Here is a 22,500-nt window from a genome sequence, read left to right as displayed (position 1 = left end):
CAGATGAAATTTCGGATTAAGATTTTAAGATTACCTGTGTTATACAAAGCCCTTGACTTCGGGAAGTCTACCTGCACGGACTCTCCGATGGTAACCGTGACACGACCATCTTTACTTTTATTAAGATAAACTCATACGCACTTACAAAAACCTTCAGAAAGTGATCTGAGATCAGTGTTTATGATCCAAGGTCTATGGGATACAGAATATCACTATCACGGACTTTACAAAGCTCCTAAGAGCTGAACGATTCCAATACACCCACAGGACCACTGGCATTTTCAAAGTTTCTTTTCACAGTGGGAATGTGTAGTGTGAGTGTAAACTGGTTCGTCTGTGTGTGTGAGTCAATGATGACACTGACTTGGAACCACTGGTTTTATCAGAAGTACAGAAACTGGGTGTGCAAAGCTGAGATTGAGTGAGTCTACTTGCATGACAGAACTCGTGCACGCTAACTGGCCTGGTCACAAACACACATACAGGTACGGTGGCTCACGAGAAGCAGACAGGACAATCATTCGGCCAGATGATCTACGCTGTTTGTCTGTCTGACCATTCAGAATCTGGGCCTGTTCTGACACCTCGGGGTTCTGCACATGAAAAGGTTTGGGCTCCAAACCCACGACCCTGTGGACACAGCTCCACCTCTCCCAACGATGTACTAACAGTCCCTGACCCTAACCCTGACCCTGATCATCTCTGTCTGATCCTCAGTTCATATTAACAACAGAATTCTCTGTCTGATCCTCAGTTCATATTAACAACAAAATTCTCTGTCTGATCCTCAGTTCATATTAACAACAGAATTCTCTGTCTGATCCTCAGTTCATATTAACAACATAATTCTCTGTCTGATCCTCAGTTCATATTAACAACAAAATTCACTGTCTGATCCTCAGTTCATATTAACAACATAATTCACTGTCTGATCCTCAGTTCATATTAACAACAAAATTCACTGTCTGATCCTCAGTTCATATTAACAACATAATTCACTGTCTGATCCTCAGTTCATATTAACAACATAATTCACTGTCTGATCCTCAGTTCACATTAACAACAAAATTCACTGTCTGATCCTCAGTTCATATTAACAACAAAATTCACTGTCTGATCCTCAGTTCATATTAACAACATAATTCACTGTCTGATCCTCAGTTCATATTAACAACATAATTCACTGTCTGATCCTCAGTTCATATTAACAACAAAATTCACTGTCTGATCCTCAGTTCATATTAACAACATAATTCACTGTCTGATCCTCAGTTCATATTAACAACATAATTCACTGTCTGATCCTCAGTTCACATTAACAACATAATTCACTGTCTGATCCTCAGTTCACATTAACAACATAATTCACTGTCTGATCCTCAGTTCATATTAACAACATAATTCACTGTCTGATCCTCAGTTCATATTAACAACAAAATTCACTGTCTGATCCTCAGTTCATATTAACAACATAATTCACTGTCTGATCCTCAGTTCATATTAACAACATAATTCACTGTCTGATCCTCAGTTCATATTAACAACAAAATTCACTGTCTGATCCTCAGTTCATATTAACAACAAAATTCACTGTCTGATCCTCAGTTCATATTAACAACATAATTCACTGTCTGATCCTCAGTTCATATTAACAACAAAATTCACTGTCTGATCCTCAGTTCATATTAACAACATAATTCACTGTCTGATCCTCAGTTCATATTAACAACATAATTCACTGTCTGATCCTCAGTTCACATTAACAACAAAATTCACTGTCTGATCCTCAGTTCATATTAACAACAAAATTCACTGTCTGATCCTCAGTTCATATTAACAACATAATTCACTGTCTGATCCTCAGTTCATATTAACAACATAATTCACTGTCTGATCCTCAGTTCATATTAACAACAAAATTCACTGTCTGATCCTCAGTTCATATTAACAACATAATTCACTGTCTGATCCTCAGTTCATATTAACAACATAATTCACTGTCTGATCCTCAGTTCACATTAACAACATAATTCACTGTCTGATCCTCAGTTCACATTAACAACATAATTCACTGTCTGATCCTCAGTTCATATTAACAACATAATTCACTGTCTGATCCTCAGTTCACATTAACAACAAAATTCACTGTCTGATCCTCAGTTCATATTAACAACAAAATTCACTGTCTGATCCTCAGTTCATATTAACAACATAATTCACTGTCTGATCCTCAGTTCACATTAACAACAAAATTCACTGTCTGATCCTCAGTTCATATTAACAACATAATTCACTGTCTGATCCTCAGTTCATATTAACAACATAATTCACTGTCTGATCCTCAGTTCATATTAACAACATAATTCACTGTCTGATCCTCAGTTCACATTAACAACATAATTCACTGTCTGATCCTCAGTTCACATTAACAACATAATTCACTGTCTGATCCTCAGTTCATATTAACAACATAATTCACTGTCTGATCCTCAGTTCATATTAACAACAAAATTCACTGTCTGATCCTCAGTTCATATTAACAACATAATTCACTGTCTGATCCTCAGTTCATATTAACAACATAATTCACTGTCTGATCCTCAGTTCACATTAACAACAAAATTCACTGTCTGATCCTCAGTTCATATTAACAACATAATTCACTGTCTGATCCTCAGTTCATATTAACAACATAATTCACTGTCTGATCCTCAGTTCACATTAACAACAAAATTCACTGTCTGATCCTCAGTTCATATTAACAACATAATTCACTGTCTGATCCTCAGTTCATATTAACAACATAATTCACTGTCTGATCCTCAGTTCATATTAACAACATAATTCACTGTCTGATCCTCAGTTCATATTAACAACAAAATTCACTGTCTGATCCTCAGTTCATATTAACAACATAATTCACTGTCTGATCCTCAGTTCATATTAACAACATAATTCACTGTCTGATCCTCAGTTCATATTAACAACAAAATTCACTGTCTGATCCTCAGTTCATATTAACAACATAATTCACTGTCTGATCCTCAGTTCATATTAACAACAAAATTCACTGTCTGATCCTCAGTTCACATTAACAACAAAATTCGCTGTCTGATCCTCAGTTCATATTAACAACATAATTCTCTGTTTGAAGACTCCATCCAATGAGAGGGATTCGGGTCATTTTTAGAGCAGAAGGATAGTGTGGCAGGCAGAGAGGGGGCGTGGCCGGGGGCGTGGCCCGGGGGCGTTGCCCGGTTACATTGCCGAGGCTTTACCGTCTGCACAGGTCTGGTCAGAACAGTCCAGATCTGCGCTGAAAGTTCAGCCTAAAACCATGAGTTTTATTTTCACATGATGTTTCAAACACGAGACACTAGAGCCAATTCTACGAGGCAGATATTCAGCAAAAAAAACCCCGAATCTTAACAAAGGGAGTGAGCGTTTAAGATGAGTGTCTGTGAGAAGCTGTGAGAGAAGACTAAGGGTAAGGGTCAGGGTCAGGGTCGGGGGATTTAAGGTCAGGCCACACTCCACAGCCAGAACCACAGAAAAACACACTATTATTATGAAGGGTATGACTATTAATCATGTGTTTGTTTGTTTGTTTGTTTGTTTTAACAAACGAAGGCAGACACTGGTCAGATGACCGAGTCTTACTATTTTGTCTCCCAGTGACAAATACACAATGATTAATGTGTGTGTGTGTGTGTGTGTGTGAGAGACTGGTTCTCCACACACACACACACACACACACACACACACATACAGTGATACTTTTACAGGACAAACAGATCAAACTCAACCGTAACTGATAGAAAATGGGTCAGTGTTAGACAATATTTGACACGTTGACTCTAAAATTGTTTAAATTTTAAATTTAAATGTCAGAGTGAACAGTATTAACTGAGTCTTTTTACCCCAGTGGCATAAAACAATCCTAATCCCACCGCTAACATTACCCCAGTGGCATAAAACAGTCCTAATCCCACCGCTAACATTACCCCAGTGGCATAAAACAATCCTAATCCCACCGCTAACATTACCCCAGTGGCATAAAACAATCCCAATCCCACCGCTAACGTTACCCCAGTGGCATAAAACAATCCTAATCCCACCGCTAACGTTACCCCAGTGGCATAAAACAATCCTAATCCCACCGCTAACGTTACCCCAGTGGCATAAAACAGTCCCCACCGCTAACATTACCGCAGTGGCATAAAACAATCCTAATCCTACTGTTAACGTTACCCCAGTGGCATAAAACAATCCTAATCCCACCGCTAACGTTACCCCAGTGGCATAAAACAATCCTAATCCCACCGCTAACATTACCCCAGTGGCATAAAACAATCCTAATCCCACCGTTAACATTACCCCAGTGGCATAAAACAATCCTAATCCCACCGCTAACGTTACCCCAGTGGCATAAAACAATCCTAATCCCACCGCTAACGTTACCCCAGTGGCATAAAACAGTCCCCACCGCTAACATTACCCCAGTGGCATAAAACAATCCTAATCCTACTGTTAACGTTACCCCAGTGGCATAAAACAATCCTAATCTAACTATTAATATTCAGTTGAAGGTTCTCTTCACTACACACATGATTTTTCACAGATGGATTCACTGAAACCATGCCATTAACTACAACACGCCAAAAATCTGTTTATAACCTGTAGGTTAACAGGCAGACAACAACAGCGAGGTTGTATTTCTAAATGTCTGTGAATGTGTATATCAGACAGACCGAACTCTTCTCAGTAACCACACAAATTGACCCCCCCCCCCCACACACACACACACACACATACACACACATGCACGCACACGCACAAACACACACACACACGCGGACACACACACACACACACATGCACGCACACGCACAAACACACACACACACGCGGACACACACACACACACACACACACACACATGCATGCACACGCACAAACACACACACACGCGCGGACACACACACACGCACACGCACACACATATGCGCGCACACACAACACACACACGCGCGCGCGCTCACACACACGCACAGACACGCACACACACACAAACACATGCGCGCGCACAGAAACCCGGTAATATGACACCGATTCAAACGGGGAATCCCCTGCAAAATGCGCTTCGTTCATCCACGACAGTTAACTGTGAAGACGCGATATCCTCCGTAGCGTTCAGAAAGTAAACAGACGTCATGCTATGTTGAAACGGTAATGGCAGCCAAAACAGAGCTGAACACGAGCGCTGTCAACATAATTTCAAAATGAATCAGACCACATACAGAGCATATTCTCCCGAAATACGTGTCAGTGAAAACAGTGTATCAAACTGCCTGTTTACCTAAATCATTTTAAGATCGGAGTCTGCTTCCTTTAGAAGGACAACTCCCTGTCTCTCTTCTCCTCCATAGTGGGGCAACCCAGCTGCCCACGTAAGGAACGGAACCGGAGATCGCAGGAACCGTCCTTGCGGCTTCATGAAGCCGGGCTGTGGCGCGCTTATCTTTCTGAAGCGTGCTGAAGCAAGCAGCTGTGTCCTCTGTCGGAAAAGGATCATAATCCGCCTGTCCGTTTCCCCATTCCGACCCCAAGGTAAAGCGAACACCGAGCATCACACACTCTCGCTCTGTATCTGCGTTTGTGTGTAGCCTACGTGTGTGTGTCTGAGGGGGAGAGAGAGAGAGAGAGACTTGTCGGGACCTGATGGCTACTCGATGAGGGCTTTAGGTCTGCCTTATATCCCGCGCGCACCCCCGGTGTCCCTATCGGGAGCTCATGTCACATCCAGTCGGTTGCCATGGCGACGCCACCACACGTTGCCTACGATGAATGCCTGCTCTCGCGGGCGAGCCTTTGAATATGAATTGGGCGGGTGTATTCATTTGTCAAAATCTGTTTTTCGTCACCTCCTTTTGCGTAACCATTAATATATTTAATCCGTTTGTTTCCTATATTTGAAATTATTTTATTTCCCCGCCATACTTTACAATACCCTTGTATAAGTTCATTCGTTATATTACAAATAACATAAAATTTATTTCACTGTACACAACATGGGCACGAACGAAGGCTGAATAACAGCGGCTGATTCAGAGAGAGAAACCCCACAGAAAACAGCCCTCATACTACATACACATTATCTTCTCAAAACCCCACAGAAAACAGCCCTCATACTACATACACATTACCTTCTCATAACCCCACAGAAAACAGCCCTCATACTACATACACATTACCCTCTCAAAACCCCACAGAAAACAGCCCTCATACTACATACACATTACCCTCTCACAGCGTCCAAACCTCAGACAGTATGGACTCCAGGGTCAGCGCACACTCAGAGAAAGACAGACAGGGGTAAAGGGACAGAAAGAGATCCTGTCCAATGCAGATGACACATCCTGCAAAAGGCCTCACTTCATCTGTCTGCCTCCCCCTCTTCCTCTCCCTCACTCTCTCCCTCTCCTCTTCCTCTCTCTCTCCATTTCTCCCTCTCCTCTCCCTCTCTCTTTCTCTCTCTCTCTCTCTTCCTCTCTCTCTCCATTTCTCCCTCTCTCTCTCTCTCCCTTTCCCTTTCTCCCCCTCTCTCTTTCTCTCTCTCTCTCCATTTCTCCCCCTCTCTCTTTCTATCTCTCTGCCTCTCCTCTCCCTCTCCCTTTTTCCCCCTCTCTCTTTCTCTCTCTCTCTCCATTTCTCCCCCTCTCTCTTTCTATCTCTCTGCCTCTCCTCTCCCTCTCCCTTTCTCCCCCTCTCTCTTTCTCTCTCTCTCTCCATTTCTCCCCCTCTCTCTTTCTATCTCTCTGCCTCTCCTCTCCCTCTCCCTTTCTCCCCCTCTCTCTTTCTCTCTCTCTCTCCATTTCTCCCCCTCTCTCTTTCTCTCTCCTCTCCCTCCCTCTCTCCATCACTGTGCTGTTGTTTCACTCACTGACAGCTGGAGGAGTTACAGGAGAGCAAACAGACTCTGACCTCTAACCTCTGACCCCAAAGCTGACATGTTAAACTTACATGTACTTCACACACAACATATAATCAGCAGCTCAATCAACACCCCTACTTCCACTGTAGTACCACCGCCACCACACGACTAACACAACTATTACCAAACCACTACAGTAAGAACCGAGAACCGAGAACTGCCAAAAGCATGTTACAAAAAACTCCATTGTAACTGTTTACACAGAAACACAGTTTACAAACAAAGCTAACTAAATACAACAGAACTTCTAACACAGGTCACAAACACAAACTCACACGCTGTTGTCTCAAAGACACAACAGGAGTTCTGACACAGTTTACATGATAACAAAACTGCTAGCACCAGTAACACAGACGCAAACACCTGTAACACAGACGCAAGTACCAGTAACAAAGCCGCAAGTACCAGTAACACAGACGCAAGCACCAGTAACACAGACGCAAACACCTGTAACACAGCCGCAAGTACCAGTAACACAGACGCAAGTACCAGTAACAAAGCCGCAAGTACCAGTAACACAGCCGCAAGCACCAGTAACACAGACGCAAACACCTGTAACACAGCCGCAAGCACCAGTAACACAGACGCAAGCACCAGTAACACAGCCGCAAACACCTGTAACACAGCCGCAAGCACCAGTAACACAGCCGCAAACACCAGTAACACAGACGCAAGCACCAGTAACACAGCCGCAAGCACCAGTAACACAGCCGCAAACACCAGTAACACAGCCGCAAGTACCAGTAACACAGCCGCAAGCACCAGTAACACAGACGCAAACACCTGTAACACAGCCGCAAGTACCAGTAACACAGACGCAAGTACCAGTAACAAAGCCGCAAGTACCAGTAACACAGCCGCAAGCACCAGTAACACAGACGCAAACACCTGTAACACAGCCGCAAGTACCAGTAACACAGCCGCAAACACCAGTAACACAGACGCAAACACCAGTAACACAGCCGCAAGCACCAGTAACACAGCCGCAAACACCAGTAACACAGCCGCAAACACCAGTAACACAGACGCAAACACCAGTAACACAGACGCAAGCACCAGTAACACAGCCGCAAGTACCAGTAACACAGCCGCAAACACCAGTAACACAGCCGCAAGTACCAGTAACACAGCCGCAAGCACCAGTAACACAGACGCAAACACCTGTAACACAGCCGCAAGTACCAGTAACACAGACGCAAGTACCAGTAACAAAGCCGCAAACACCAGTAACACAGCCGCAAGCACCAGTAACACAGACGCAAACACCTGTAACACAGCCGCAAGTACCAGTAACACAGCCGCAAGCACCAGTAACACAGCCGCAAACACCTGTAACACAGCCGCAAGTACCAGTAACACAGCCGCAAACACCAGTAACACAGCCGCAAGTACCAGTAACACAGACGCAAGCACCAGTAACACAGCCGCAAGCACCAGTAACACAGACGCAAGCACCAGTAACACAGACGCAAACACCTGTAACACAGCCGCAAGTACCAGTAACACAGCCGCAAACACCAGTAACACAGCCGCAAGCACCAGTAACACAGCCGCAAACACCTGTAACACAGCCGCAAGCACCAGTAACACAGCCGCAAACACCAGTAACACAGACGCAAGCACCAGTAACACAGCCGCAAGTACCAGTAACACAGACGCAAACACCAGTAACACAGACGCAAGCACCAGTAACACAGCCGCAAGCACCAGTAACACAGCCGCAAACACCAGTAACACAGACGCAAGCACCAGTAACACAGCCGCAAGCACCAGTAACACAGCTGCAAGCACCTGTAACACAGACGCAAACACCTGTAACACAGCCGCAAGCACCAGTAACACAGCCGCAAGCACCAGTAACACAGACGCAAACACCAGTAACACAGCCGCAAGTACCAGTAACACAGCCGCAAACACCAGTAACACAGACGCAAACACCAGTAACACAGACGCAAGCACCAGTAACACAGCCGCAAGCACCAGTAACACAGCCGCAAGCACCAGTAACACAGACGCAAACACCAGTAACACAGACGCAAGCACCAGTAACACAGCCGCAAGTACCAGTAACACAGCCACAAACACCAGTAACACAGACGCAAACACCAGTAACACAGCCGCAAGTACCAGTAACACAGCCGCAAACACCAGTAACACAGCCGCAAGCACCAGTAACACAGACGCAAGCACCAGTAACACAGCCGCAAACACCAGTAACACAGCCGCAAGCACCAGTAACACAGCCGCAAACACCAGTAACACAGCCGCAAACACCAGTAACACAGACGCAAACACCTGTAACACAGACGCAAGCACCAGTAACACAGACGCAAACACCAGTAACACAGCCGCAAACACCTGTAACACAGCCGCAAGTACCAGTAACAAAGCCGCAAGTACCAGTAACACAGCTGCTGGTATGTGGATATTTTGATGGCCTGTGTCGGTGTGTTTCTGTGTTAAGACCAAACCTACACGTTTGTTTATGTTTCTAATATAGCTGAATAATATTCATTTTAACTTTCACATTTACATTTGTTTTAAGCTAAGGGTTGGCTGATGCTGTATTTGTGCTTAAAATGAAAAAGGTTTGGGTTCTTTTTGCTCTGTTTTTTCAGACACATTTACATATGCATGCTATAAAACACACATTTAATTGAATTGAACTGAACTGAATTGAATTGAAGTTAGTTTATCTAATATGTCCAATGTGCTAATGTTATGTATCACTTAACAACACATGTCTGTTTGTGGTTATTTTGCTCTTATATGAGTCCAGCTGTATTACTGTAGGAGTGTTTTAATGTCTGACTGTAGGAGTGTTTTAATGTCTGACTGTAGGAGTGACTGCGTTAATGTCTGACTGTAGGAGTGACTGCGTTAATGTCTGACTGTAGGAGTGACTGTTTTAATGTCTGACTGTAGGAGTGTTTTAATGTCAGACTGTAGGAGTGACTGTTTTAATGTCTGACTGTAGGAGTGACTGTTTTAATGTCTGACTGTAGGAGTGACTGTTTTAATGTCAGACTGTAGGAGTGACTGTTTTAATGTCTGACTGTGGGAGTGACTGTTTTAATGTCTGACTGTAGGAGTGTTTTAATGTCTGACTGTAGGAGTGACTGCTTTAATGTCTGACTGTAGGAGTGACTATTTTAATGTCTGACTGTAGGAGTGTTTTAATGTCTGACTGTAGGAGTGACTGTTTTAATGTCTGACTGTAGGAGTGTTTTAATGTCTGACTGTAGGAGTGACTGCGTTAATGTCTGACTGTAGGAGTGACTGCTTTAATGTCTGACTGTAGGAGTGACTGCTTTAATGTCTGACTGTAGGAGTGACTGCTTTAATGTCAGACTGTAGGAGTGACTGTTTTAATGTCAGACTGTAGGAGTGTTTTAATGTCTGACTGTAGGAGTGACTGCTTTAATGTCTGACTGTAGGAGTGTTTTAATGTCAGACTGTAGGAGTGTTTTAATGTCTGACTGTGGGAGTGACTGTTTTAATGTCAGACTGTAGGAGTGTTTTAATGTCTGACTGTAGGAGTGACTGCTTTAATGTCTGACTGTAGGAGTGACTGCTTTAATGTCTGACTGTAGGAGTGACTGCTTTAATGTCTGACTGTAGGAGTGACTGTTTTAATGTCTGACTGTAGGAGTGACTGCGTTAATGTCTGACTGTAGGAGTGACTGTTTTAATGTCTGACTATAGGAGTGTTTTAATGTCTGACTGTAGGAGTGACTGTTTTAATGTCTGACTGTAGGAGTGACTGTTTTAATGTCAGACTGTGGGAGTGACTGTTTTAATGTCTGACTGTAGGAGTGACTGTTTTAATGTCTGACTGTAGGAGTGTTTTAATGTCTGACTGTAGGAGTGACTGCGTTAATGTCTGACTGTAGGAGTGACTGCTTTAATGTCTGACTGTAGGAGTGACTGCTTTAATGTCTGACTGTAGGAGTGACTGTTTTAATGTCTGACTGTAGGAGTGACTGCTTTAATGTCAGACTGTAGGAGTGACTGTTTTAATGTCAGACTGTAGGAGTGTTTTAATGTCTGACTGTAGGAGTGACTGTTTTAATGTCAGACTGTAGGAGTGTTTTAATGTCTGACTGTAGGAGTGACTGCTTTAATGTCAGACTGTAGGAGTGTTTTAATGTCTGACTGTAGGAGTGACTGTTTTAATGTCAGACTGTAGGAGTGTTTTAATGTCTGACTGTGGGAGTGACTGTTTTAATGTAATGAGTCTTTCAGAGTCACAGAACTGTTAATATCAAACGGAACAACTTGAGCCTCTGAGGTTTGGACACAGCACAGTGTGTGTGTGTGTGTGTGTGTGTGTGTGTGTGTGTGTGTGTGTGTGTGTGTAGTGTTACGAGAGTGTGACAGTGGAACAGACACTGATAACAGCTATCGGTTATCACATCACATCTCACACACACACACACACACACACACACACACAGCCCCATGATGCACCTGAACATTAACAATGTTATCATGTAAATAATGGAATGCTGTGGGTACAAAGAGCTGTAAAATAACTCTGCAATTAACTCTGTAATCAACTCCAGGACATTTCACACTGAGAAACATCCACCCAAAGAAACGTTGTATATGAACACCAGTGCTGCTGACGGCACTCCACACAGTGATATCCACCAAACCTTTACCCAAGACCTGCAGTAAAGACCTGCAGTAAAGACCTGTAGTACAGACCTGTAGTACAGACCTGTAGTAAAGACCTGTAGTAAAGACCTGCAGTAAAGACCTGTAGTACAGACCTGTAGTACAGACCTGTAGTACAGACCTGTAGTAAAGACCTGTAGTAAAGACCTGCAGTAAAGACCTGCAGTAAAGACCTGTAGTACAGACCTGTAGTACAGACCTGTAGTAAAGACCTGTAGTAAAGACCTGCAGTAAAGACCTGTAGTACAGACCTGTAGTACAGACCTGTAGTACAGACCTGTAGTAAAGACCTGTAGTAAAGACCTGTAGTACAGACCTGTAGTAAAGACCTGTAGTAAGCGCCTGTAGTACAGACCTGTAGTATAGACCTGTAATAAAGACCTGTAGTACAGACCTGTAGTACAGACCTGTAATAAAGACCTGTAGTACAGACCTGTAGTACAGACCTGTAGTAAAGACCTGCAGTAAAGACCTACAGTACAGACCTGTAGTAAAGACTTGCAGTAAAGACCTGTAATAAAGACCTGTAATAAAGACCTGTAGTACAGACCTGTAGTAAAGACCTGTAGTAAAGGCCTGTAGTACAGACCTGTAGTACAGACCTGTAGTAAATGTGACTGTCAGAGAGAAGAAGGGAACTGAATCAAGCAAAAATGGTGAAAAAGTTCATTTCACCTAACAAAAGGTCTTAAAGGTTAAGAGCTTACTTCTCTCCCCCTCTCTCTCTCTCTCTCTCCCTCCCTCTGTCTCCCTCTTTCTCTCTCTGTCTACCTCTCTCTCCCTCGGTCTCCCTCTATCTTTCTCTCTCTCTCCCTCTCTCTCTCTGTCTCCCTCTCTCTCTCTGTCATGTTGAAACCTAATTTTTCTGTCTCTGTCTCTCTTTCCATGAGGTCATATTTTCAGTGAGGCACTCAGACTGGTCTGGATGGTCATATTCTAGAGTGAGTCCTGCAGCCCAGCTAAACAGGGAGCACACACACACACACACACTCACATACACATACTCAGTCACACTCACACACACACTCACTCACAAGCACACACACACACACACACACACACACACACACACACACAAGCACACATACACACACTCACACACCAGACATAGGAACACACACATCCAAGATTGCCAGCGCTGACATAGCTCTGACAGTGTTACATAAACCCATTTCAGTCTAACTGCCAAAACACTGCATACAATAATGAGCGGACTCAAAAAAGCAATCTCTCTCTCACTAGAGAGAGACAGAGAGAGAGACAGAGAGAGAGAGAGAGAGAGAGAGAGAGAGAGACAGAGAGAGAGAGAGATAGAGAGAGAGAGAAAGTGTGAGAAGACAGACAGGCTGAGAAGGAGACAGAGAAAGAGAAAGAGAGAAACTGTAACTATGTAGCCATATTACTACTATGAAAGTAGGCACCATGTAACTAACTGTTACTGTGTCATTACTATGTAACTGTGTTACTATGTGTTACTGTGTAAATTTTATGTAACTGTGTTACTCTGTGTTACTGTGTAAATTCTATGTAACTATGTTACTATGTGTTACTGTATCATTACTATGTAACTGTGTTACTATGTGCTACTGTGTAAATTTTATTTAACTGTGTTACTATGTGCTACTGTGTAAATTTTATTTAACTGTGTTACTATGTGTTACTGTGTAAATTCTATGTAACTGTGTTACTATGTGTTACTGTGTAAATTCTATGTAACTGTGTAACTACCTGTTACTGTGTAAATTCTATGTAACTGTGTTACTATGTGTTACTGTGTAAACTCTATGTAACTATGTTACTATGTGTTACTGTATAAATTCTATGTAACTGTGTTACTATGTGTTACTGTATAAATTCTAACTGTGTTACTATGTGTTACTGTGTCATTACAGTCGGTCTTCCACATTCGCAGGGGTTAGGGGTGCAGGACCCCCACAAAAGTAGAAAAACCGTGAATATCTCTAACCTCCCCCCCCCCCCCCCCCCCCCCAAACCTTAACTCTTAATGCTGTATCCTATATTTATGGTAGTAAATGATGAAAAAGATTAGTAATACATATATTTTATGCATTTATGACATACTAAACTTTTTTTAGTTTTCTTTGTTTCACACTGGAATAAAACGGTGTCTGAAACAAGTAAAGTAAAGTCTCCGTGATTACACACAGTGAGCAGTAAATTTGTCCTCTGCATTTAACCCATCCAACACACCAGTAGTGAACACACACCAGACGCAGGAGCAGTGGGCAGCATTCCTCTGCGCCCGGGGAGCATTAGGGTTAAGTGCCTTGCTCAAGGGCACACAGCCATGGGCCTGGGAATCAAACCCGCAACCCTCCAGTCACAAGCCTGGTTCTCTAACCTTTAGACCACGGCTGCCCTAGCGTGAGACATTTTCCTCGTTTATCCTGTAACAGCATAAAAACACACATCACTCCATCATTTTATCTCTCTCTGTACTCTCTTCTCTTATTAAGTTTTATTTCTTCTACACAAAGTCTCTACTCTACCGACAAGAACCTCGCTACACAACTCACTAACTCCACTTCTCTTAAAGTTATAGCAGCAAATTATGTCTCAATGAAAAAAGCGAGAATAATACAAAAAAAAAGTCTGCAACATCCTGGAGGGGACACAAACAGTACAATTATGGGGTGTGTATCACATTTACATTCTCTAGTCTAAAAGTGTTGTCTGCGATCTTCTGCAGTAGGCCGCAAAACTTCAAAAAAGTTCCCATTTAATTATTGTTGGCAAACTCGTGAATAATCGAATCCACGAAAGTTAAACCCGCGAATGTGGAGGACTGACTGTACTGTGTAACTGTTGCTGGGGGTGCTGGAGCCTATCCCAGCATTCACTGGGCAAAAGGCGGGGAAACACCCCGGACAGGTCACCAGTCCATCGCAGGGCAATATCATATCATATCGATCCTAATTAAAACAGAGCCAGGTGATACCATATCATATCGATCCTAATTAAAACAGAACCAGGTGATACCGTATCATATCGCTCCTAATTAAAACAGAACCAGGTGATACCATATCATATCGATCCTAATTAAAACAGAACCAGGTGATATCGTATCATATTGATCCTAATTAAAACAGAGCCAGGTGATACTGCATCATATCGATCCTAATTAAAACAGAACCAGGTGATATCGTATCATATCGATCCTAATTAAAACAGAACCAGGTGATACCGTATCATATCAATCCTAATTAAAACAGAACCAGGTGATACCGTATCATATTGATCCTAATTAAAACAGAACCAGGTGATACCATATCATATCAATCCTAATTAAAACAGAACCAGGTGATATCGTATCATATCAATCCTAATTAAAACAGAACCAGGTGATACCGTATCATATTGATCCTAATTAAAACAGAACCAGGTGATATCGTATCATATCGATCCTAATTAAAACAGAACCAGGTGATACCGTATCATATCAATCCTAATTAAAACAGAACCAGGTGATACCGCATCATATCGATCCTAATTAAAACAGAACCAGGTGATACCGTATCATATCGATCCTAATTAAAACAGAACCAGGTGATACCGTATCATATCGATCCTAATTAAAACAGAACCAGGTGATATCGTATCATATTGATCCTAATTAAAGGGTGAAAAAGCTGTTAAAGAGAATAAATACAGGAGCAATGGCTACTAAATAATTTCTTTAAAGTGCAGTTTTGTTCAAGAGCAGCAAAAACACAGACTGGACCAGGGGGGTCACTGTCACATTTCAAACTGAAAAACATTTGGACTGATCATGATCTTTGATCATCAGGAACACACTGGGGAAGAAAAAATGACTCTTAAAAGAAAATTAAACATTTTTCTTCATGACTGCAAAGTGTGTTGTATTGCGTTGCTGGATGACACTGTTGCTAACAGTATCAGGCTAGTTCACAGAGAACAGCGACATCCACTGGATGCAGAGTGATAATGACACGCTACAGTGATAAGTGGTCTGACAGACTGGAATGGAACGGTGCTGTTCTAAAGTTCTGTGGTTTAGGTGAGAGTTTTCCCTCCATGGTGAAGAGACTCTATCATTCACCCTGTGTGTGTGTGTGTGTGTGTGTTGACAGGCGACATGTCGGCTGGAGCCTAGTCTAGGGCAGGTGCATCCAGTGTCTCCACTTTCATCTGAGTAATCACTGGAACCCCCGACTCAAGCAATCGGACAGTCTAGACATCTCCTCTATGAAGATTCACAGTCACAACCATGTCATGTTGCCACATGCTAATATTCTTTTATTTCTGGACAACAGTGAGCCTCTGTCCATATGGTAATAAAGGAAATGAATCATGTTAACAGGATCTTGGGTTGTAAGATCCGTTGGACCGAGTGGGTTCTCGTGGATCTGAGAGATCCTGAGTGATTTTAGCAGCACTGCCTCTCCAGTCCCTCCTGTCAAAGATTCCTTCACTTCCCTCGGTGTGACTGCTGGTATTCATTCAACAGTGTCCATGGACCAGTCTATCGACCCTGTGATGCCCCCACACTCTCTGGAGGACAGTGTCTATGGACCAGTCTGTCAACCCTGTGATGCCCCCACACTCTCTAGAGGACAGTGTCCATGGACCAGTCTGTCAACCCTGTGATGCCCCCACACTCTCTAGAGGACAGTGTCCATGGACCAGTCTGTCAACCCTGTGATACTCCAGACTCTCTGGAGGACAGTGTCCATGGACCAGTCTGTCAACCCTGTGATACTCCAGACTCTCTGGAGGACAGTGTCCATGGACCAGTCTGTCAACCCTGTGATACTCCAGACTCTCTGGAGGACAGTGTCTATGGACCAGTCTGTCAACCCTGTGATATTCCAGACTCTCTGGAGGACAGTGTCCATGGACCAGTTTGTCAACCCTGTGATACTCCAGACTCTCTGGAGGACAGTGTCCATGGACCAGTCTGTCAACCCTGTGATACTCCAGACTCTCTGGGGGACAGTGTCTATGGACCAGTCTGTCAACCCTGTGATACTCCAGACTCTCTGGAGGACAGTGTCTATGGACCAGTCTGTCAACCCTGTGACACTCCAGACTCTCTGGGGGACAGTGTCTATGGACCAGTCTGTCAACCCTGTGATACTCCAGACTCTCTGGGGGACAGTGTCCATGGACCAGTCTGTCAACCCTGTGATACTCCAGACTCTCTGGAGGACAGTGTCTATGGACCAGTCTGTCAACCCTGTGATACTCCAGACTCTCTGGAGGACAGTGTCCATGGACCAGTCTGTCAACCCTGTGATACTCCAGACTCTCTGGAGGACAGTGTCCATGGACCAGTCTGTCAACCCTGTGATACTCCAGACTCTCTGGACTTTAAATCTGACTACTGGTCATTCCAAATCAGAGCTCTACATGCCCAAGTTCAACCAGACTTCAGAGACGCTGAACCCAGGTTAAACCACGTTCTGACTGTTGGAAAGGACCATACAGAGAACATAGAAGGTGAGAGTGAAAGGGAGTGTGAATGAGAGAAAACGAGTGAGAACGAGAGAGTGAGTGAAAAAAGAGTGTGAATGAGAGAGTGAGTGAGAAAGAGTGAGAATGAGAGAGTGAGAAAGACTGAGAATGAAAGAGTGAGTGAAAACGAGTGGGAATGAGAGAGTGAGTGAGAAAGAGTGTGAATGAGAGAGTGAGTGAAAAAGACTGAGATGTTTCTTACCTCAGTCACTCCTGCTTCCAGGATGGTGACTCTGGCCTCTTTTTCTAGCAGCTTCTTCTGTTCAACTGGTTTGATAGGCAGGAAGAGACAGACAAAGACACACAGAGTGAGTGAGAGGGAGAGTGAGAGAGAGAGAGAGAGAGAGAGAGAGAATCAGCTGTGATTGCCAGTGTGCACTAAGAATACATGACTTACAAGACAACACAACACAACACAGCACAACACAGCACAACACAGCACAACACAGCACAACACAGCTCAAGTGAATCCAACAAAATGTTCTTCTCCACTGAGACACAATAAACACTGAGCCATTTTGGCTTAAACAACATTAAAGTGAACTGTAACTGAGCCATTTTGGCTCAAACAACATTAAAGTGAACTGTAACTGAGCCATTTTGGCTCAAACAACATTAAAGTGAACTGTAACTGAGCCATTTTGGCTTAAACAACATTAAAGTGAACTGTAACTGAGCCATTTTGGCTCAAACAACATTAAAGTGAACTGTAACTGAGCCATTTTGGCTTAAACAACATTAAAGTGAACTGTAACTGAGCCATTTTGGCTTAAACAACATTAAAGTGAACTGTAACTGAGCCATTTTGGCTTAAACAACATTAAAGTGAACTGTAAAGGGCTTTGTGGTATGTGAAGAGAAGGTACATGTATACTGTCAGTGAAAGAGTAGTGGAGTGTGTGTTGTGTTTGTGAGGGTGAATGGAGTGTGTGTTGTGTTTGTGAAGGTAAATAGAGTGTGTGTTGTGTTTGTGAAGGTAAAGTGTGTTTTATTGCATAATTGCTTCTATTAGTACAATACATGTACTGAGTGTTTATTTGCAAATGTATGTGTCAGTGTAAAGTATGTGCGCATGCGTGTGTAGGTGTGTGTGTGTGTGTGTGTAATTTGCTGTTTTATGTTTGCATAATAACTCAGGGCGGACTTTCTCTGTGGATGTTTCACCAGTTCTGTGCTGACAATATGAATCACCAGCAGCCCCAGTTGGTAAAACTATGACAGACCTTCTGCATAGAAACCTCATTTTTCAACCCTCCTGAATTAGATCTCCAGTCACGCAGCCTTCATTTCATCTCTGATAGCAAGATTTCAGCCTTCAATCTGTCCAAAATGATGTGTGTGTTTTCTCTTATTGCCTGCAGTGTATGCCTGTGTGTGTGTGTGTGTGTGTGTGTGTGTGTGTGTGTGCGCGTGTGAGAGGGGGAGAGAGAGTGTGTGTGTGTGTGTGTTGTATGTGAATTATGGTGACAGAGGAGGTGATTAGATTAAGAGAAAACCCAGCCATCTGGGCAGAGAGGGAGAGGGTGAGAGAAAGACAGAGAGAGAGAGAGAGAGAGAGAGAGACAGAGAGAGAGAGAGAGAGAGCGAGAGCGAGAGAGACAGAGAGAGAGAGAGAGAGAGAGAGAGCGAGAGAGAGAGCGAGAGAGAGAGAGAGTTTTTCTTTAGTGCTCTCATTGTTCCACTACCTCCCTGTTGGGACGTGTTCATGCTGAAAGTGCTGACAGGTTTGGTTTTTCTCCATCTCTCACACAGACTCTATTCTGAACTATGATCTCTGCCTCTCTGACAGACATTACAGCTTGGAAGTGAGGGGACGAGGTCTGTAGCAAATGTTCAACACAAAAGATAAACATTTTTCCACTTTTCTCTCATTTCTCTCTCTCTCTCCCTCACTCACTTCATTCATACACACCCACACACACACCCACACACACACCCACCTACCCACACACACACACACACACACACACACACACACCATGTAATATGAACATACATTTTATTTAATGTGGGTTTGACCCAGTGACATGTTCATGTCCCACCGTATATCATCTGATTAAACCTGCTCTGACTCTGTCTAGAGCTGCACAGCTGAAAAGTGACTCAGTGCAGAATTCACTCCATATTTCACACAGAGTTTATGCTGGAGAGTCCAGTTTGTTTAATCTGCACAGTTATCTGGCATGCACAGTCATCACTGTCACAGACTTTTAAACACTTTTCATCACAAACGACTGATACTCTTGTCCTCCCCTCATTTAACTACTGTGTCATTTCATACATTCACAGATGGATGCACCTCCGACACCAATGGGAGAACCCTGACAGGTCACTGTAGATCCTCTGGTTGCTATAGAAACATCAGATAAGACCCACAGCAGGTCATTCACACCAGATCCACCACATTATTACCATCACTGTCTGTAATTCGACACAGAACTCTACACACACAATTACTCACAACTCTACACACAAGAGCACACACACGAGCACACACAAGTCTACACACAACTCTACACAGACGAGAACACACTACTCTACACACAAGAATATAAAGAAGTCTACACACACAAGTACTCGCAACTCTACACACAACTCTACACAGAGGTCCACAGTCTCCTTATGGGAGGGGTATCGGGGCAGTGAGTTCGAGTTAATTCTCCTGGACCCAACACCGTTAGGCACAGATACAGGACTGAAACCGGAGTGGGTAAATCCAGCACCGTTAAACACAGATACAGGACTGAAACCAGAGTGGGTAAATCCAGCACCGTTAAACACAGATACAGGACTGAAACCAGAGTGGGTAGAAACAACACCGTTAAGCACAGATACAGGACTGAAACCAGAGTGGGTAAATCCAGCACCGTTAAACACAGATACAGGACTGAAACCAGAGTGGGTAGAAACAACACCGTTAAACACAGATACAGGACTGAAACCAGAGTGGGTAAATCCAGCACCGTTAAACACAGATACAGGACTGAAACCAGAGTGGGTAAATCCAGCACCGTTAAACACAGATACAGGACTGAAACTGGAGTGGGTAAATCCAGCACCGTTAAACACAGATACAGGACTGAAACTGGAGTGGGTAAATCCAGCACCGTTAAACACAGATACAGGACTGAAACCAGAGTGGGTAGAAACAACACCGTTAAACACAGATACAGGACTGAAACCAGAGTGGGTAAATCCAGCACCGTTAAACACAGATACAGGACTGAAACCAGAGTGGGTAAAGCCAGCACCGTTAAACACAGATACAGGACTGAAACCAGAGTGGGCAGAAACAACACTGTTAAGCACAGATACAGGACTGAAACCGGAGTGGGTAAATCCAGCACCGTTAAACACAGATACAGGACTGAAACCAGAGTGGGTAGAAACAACACCGTTAAACACAGATACAGGACTGAAACCAGAGTGGGTAAATCCAGCACCGTTAAACACAGATACAGGACTGAAACCGGAGTGGGTAAATCCAGCACCGTTAAACACAGATACAGGACTGAAACCAGAGTGGGTAGAAACAACACCGTTAAACACAGATACAGGACTGAAACCAGAGTGGGTAAATCCAGCACCGTTAAACACAGATACAGGACTGAAACCAGAGTGGGTAAAGCCAGCACCGTTAAACACAGATACAGGACTGAAACCAGAGTGGGTAGAAACAACACTGTTAAGCACAGATACAGGACTGAAACCGGAGTGGGTAAATCCAGCACCGTTAAACACAGATACAGGACTGAAACCAGAGTGGGTAAATCCAGCACCGTTAAACACAGATACAGGACTGAAACCAGAGTGGGCAGAAACAACACCGTTAAGCACAGATACAGTGTGAGTGAGACCTGGATTGTAGTGGTAAGTTGTAGTTTTGTTCCTTTGTTTCCTATGTTCCATTAAACGTTCCTACTTTTATCCACTTCACTGGGAATCGGGTGCATTTGTCTGATGCGTGTTATAATGAAAATAATAATGCATTATTGTTCTTCCTCTTGTTGAATTTATTTGAAAAACAGAATGAACATGAAACTGCAAAAATAAACTTAAAGTCCATCCAAAAGTTTCACTGATTCCACTCGGTTGTGCAAACACGATCACAGAGCATTTCCGCTCACACGTGTGTATTCTGCGTGGATTATTCCACACGAGGCTAAAGAAATCCCGCAGGAGAATCACGGCACCAAATAGGCCCTTTAATCCAGAAAACATTCCCAACCATTCCTCGAATCAAAAAAACAGTCATAATCCGAACAACCATCTCAAAGTGCTCCCCATCCAAAAAGGTTCATAAATTGAGAAATATTCCAAAATCCAAAAACAATCTCAAATCCAAAAGCCTCCACAATCCTAAAAAATACACATATTGAGAAAACATTCCCAAATTAAAAGACATCTGCAAATCCAGGAATGTCTTCATCTAAAGCTCTCTGGACAGCACATGACAGTGGTCCCTACTGTGTCAAAATATTCCCAGCATCCCTACCAACACCTCTGTCCAAAACACACATCACAACCTCCTCACTCACACCTCTGTCCAAAACACACATCACAACCTCCTCACTCACACCTCTGTCCAAAACACACATCACAACCTCCTCACTCACACCTCTGTCCAAAACACACATCACAACCTCCTCACTCACACCTCTGTCCCAAAACACACATCACAACCTCCTCACTCACACCTCTGTCCAAAACACACATCACAACCTCCTCACTCACACCTCTGTCCAAAACACACATCACAACCTCCTCACTCACACCTCTGTCCAAAACACACATCACAACCTCTTGATCACACACACACACACACATACACACACACACACACACACACACACACACACACACACACACATACACATACCTACTAATATACATTGTAGTAAATGTAAATGTAAACCCCTTACCTGCTACTTTGGCCACATCAGCTGTGGACACATTCTGAGCATTTGGCTTCACCTTGAAAGTGACGGCTGGACCCTCCACACTGCGCGCACACACACGCACACACACACACACAGACACGGAGTCAGTGTCAGGGTCTCAGTTTATACACACATCTGAGAAATCACCTCATCAGTGTTTAAACTAAGGCAGTACTGATGTCGGTATTTAAACCAAGGCAGTACTGATGTCGGAGTTTAGACTAAGGCAGTACTGATGTCATCAGTGTTTAAACCAAGGCAGTACTGATGTCGGTATTTAAACCAAGGCAGTGCTGATGTCGGAGTTTAGACTAAGGCAGTGCTGATGTCAGTGTTTAAACTAAGGCAGTACTGATGTCATCAGTGTTTAAACTAAGGCAGTGCTGATGT

At 43.4% G+C, this 22,500-nt stretch overlaps 1 protein-coding gene across 1 annotated transcript in view; it reads right to left on the bottom strand.

Moving 5' to 3' along the window:
- slco5a1b (solute carrier organic anion transporter family member 5A1b) overlaps window positions 1-22,500 on the bottom strand; it is a 65,342-nt gene that overhangs the window by 16,374 nt on the left and 26,468 nt on the right. The window contains exons 11-12 of the mRNA XM_030773320.1: window positions 22,093-22,172; window positions 17,373-17,437 (exon numbers count right to left, since the gene is read on the bottom strand). Of these exons, the coding sequence (XP_030629180.1) occupies window positions 17,373-17,437; window positions 22,093-22,172 (145 nt within the window). The remainder of the gene's footprint in view (window positions 1-17,372; window positions 17,438-22,092; window positions 22,173-22,500) is intronic.

Source organism: Chanos chanos, chromosome 5 (assembly GCF_902362185.1).
Source record: "Chanos chanos chromosome 5, fChaCha1.1, whole genome shotgun sequence".
Classification (NCBI taxonomy): domain Eukaryota; kingdom Metazoa; phylum Chordata; class Actinopteri; order Gonorynchiformes; family Chanidae; genus Chanos; species Chanos chanos.
Note: the sequence above shows the minus strand (reverse complement) of the source record. Positions and strands in the feature narration are given on the sequence as shown.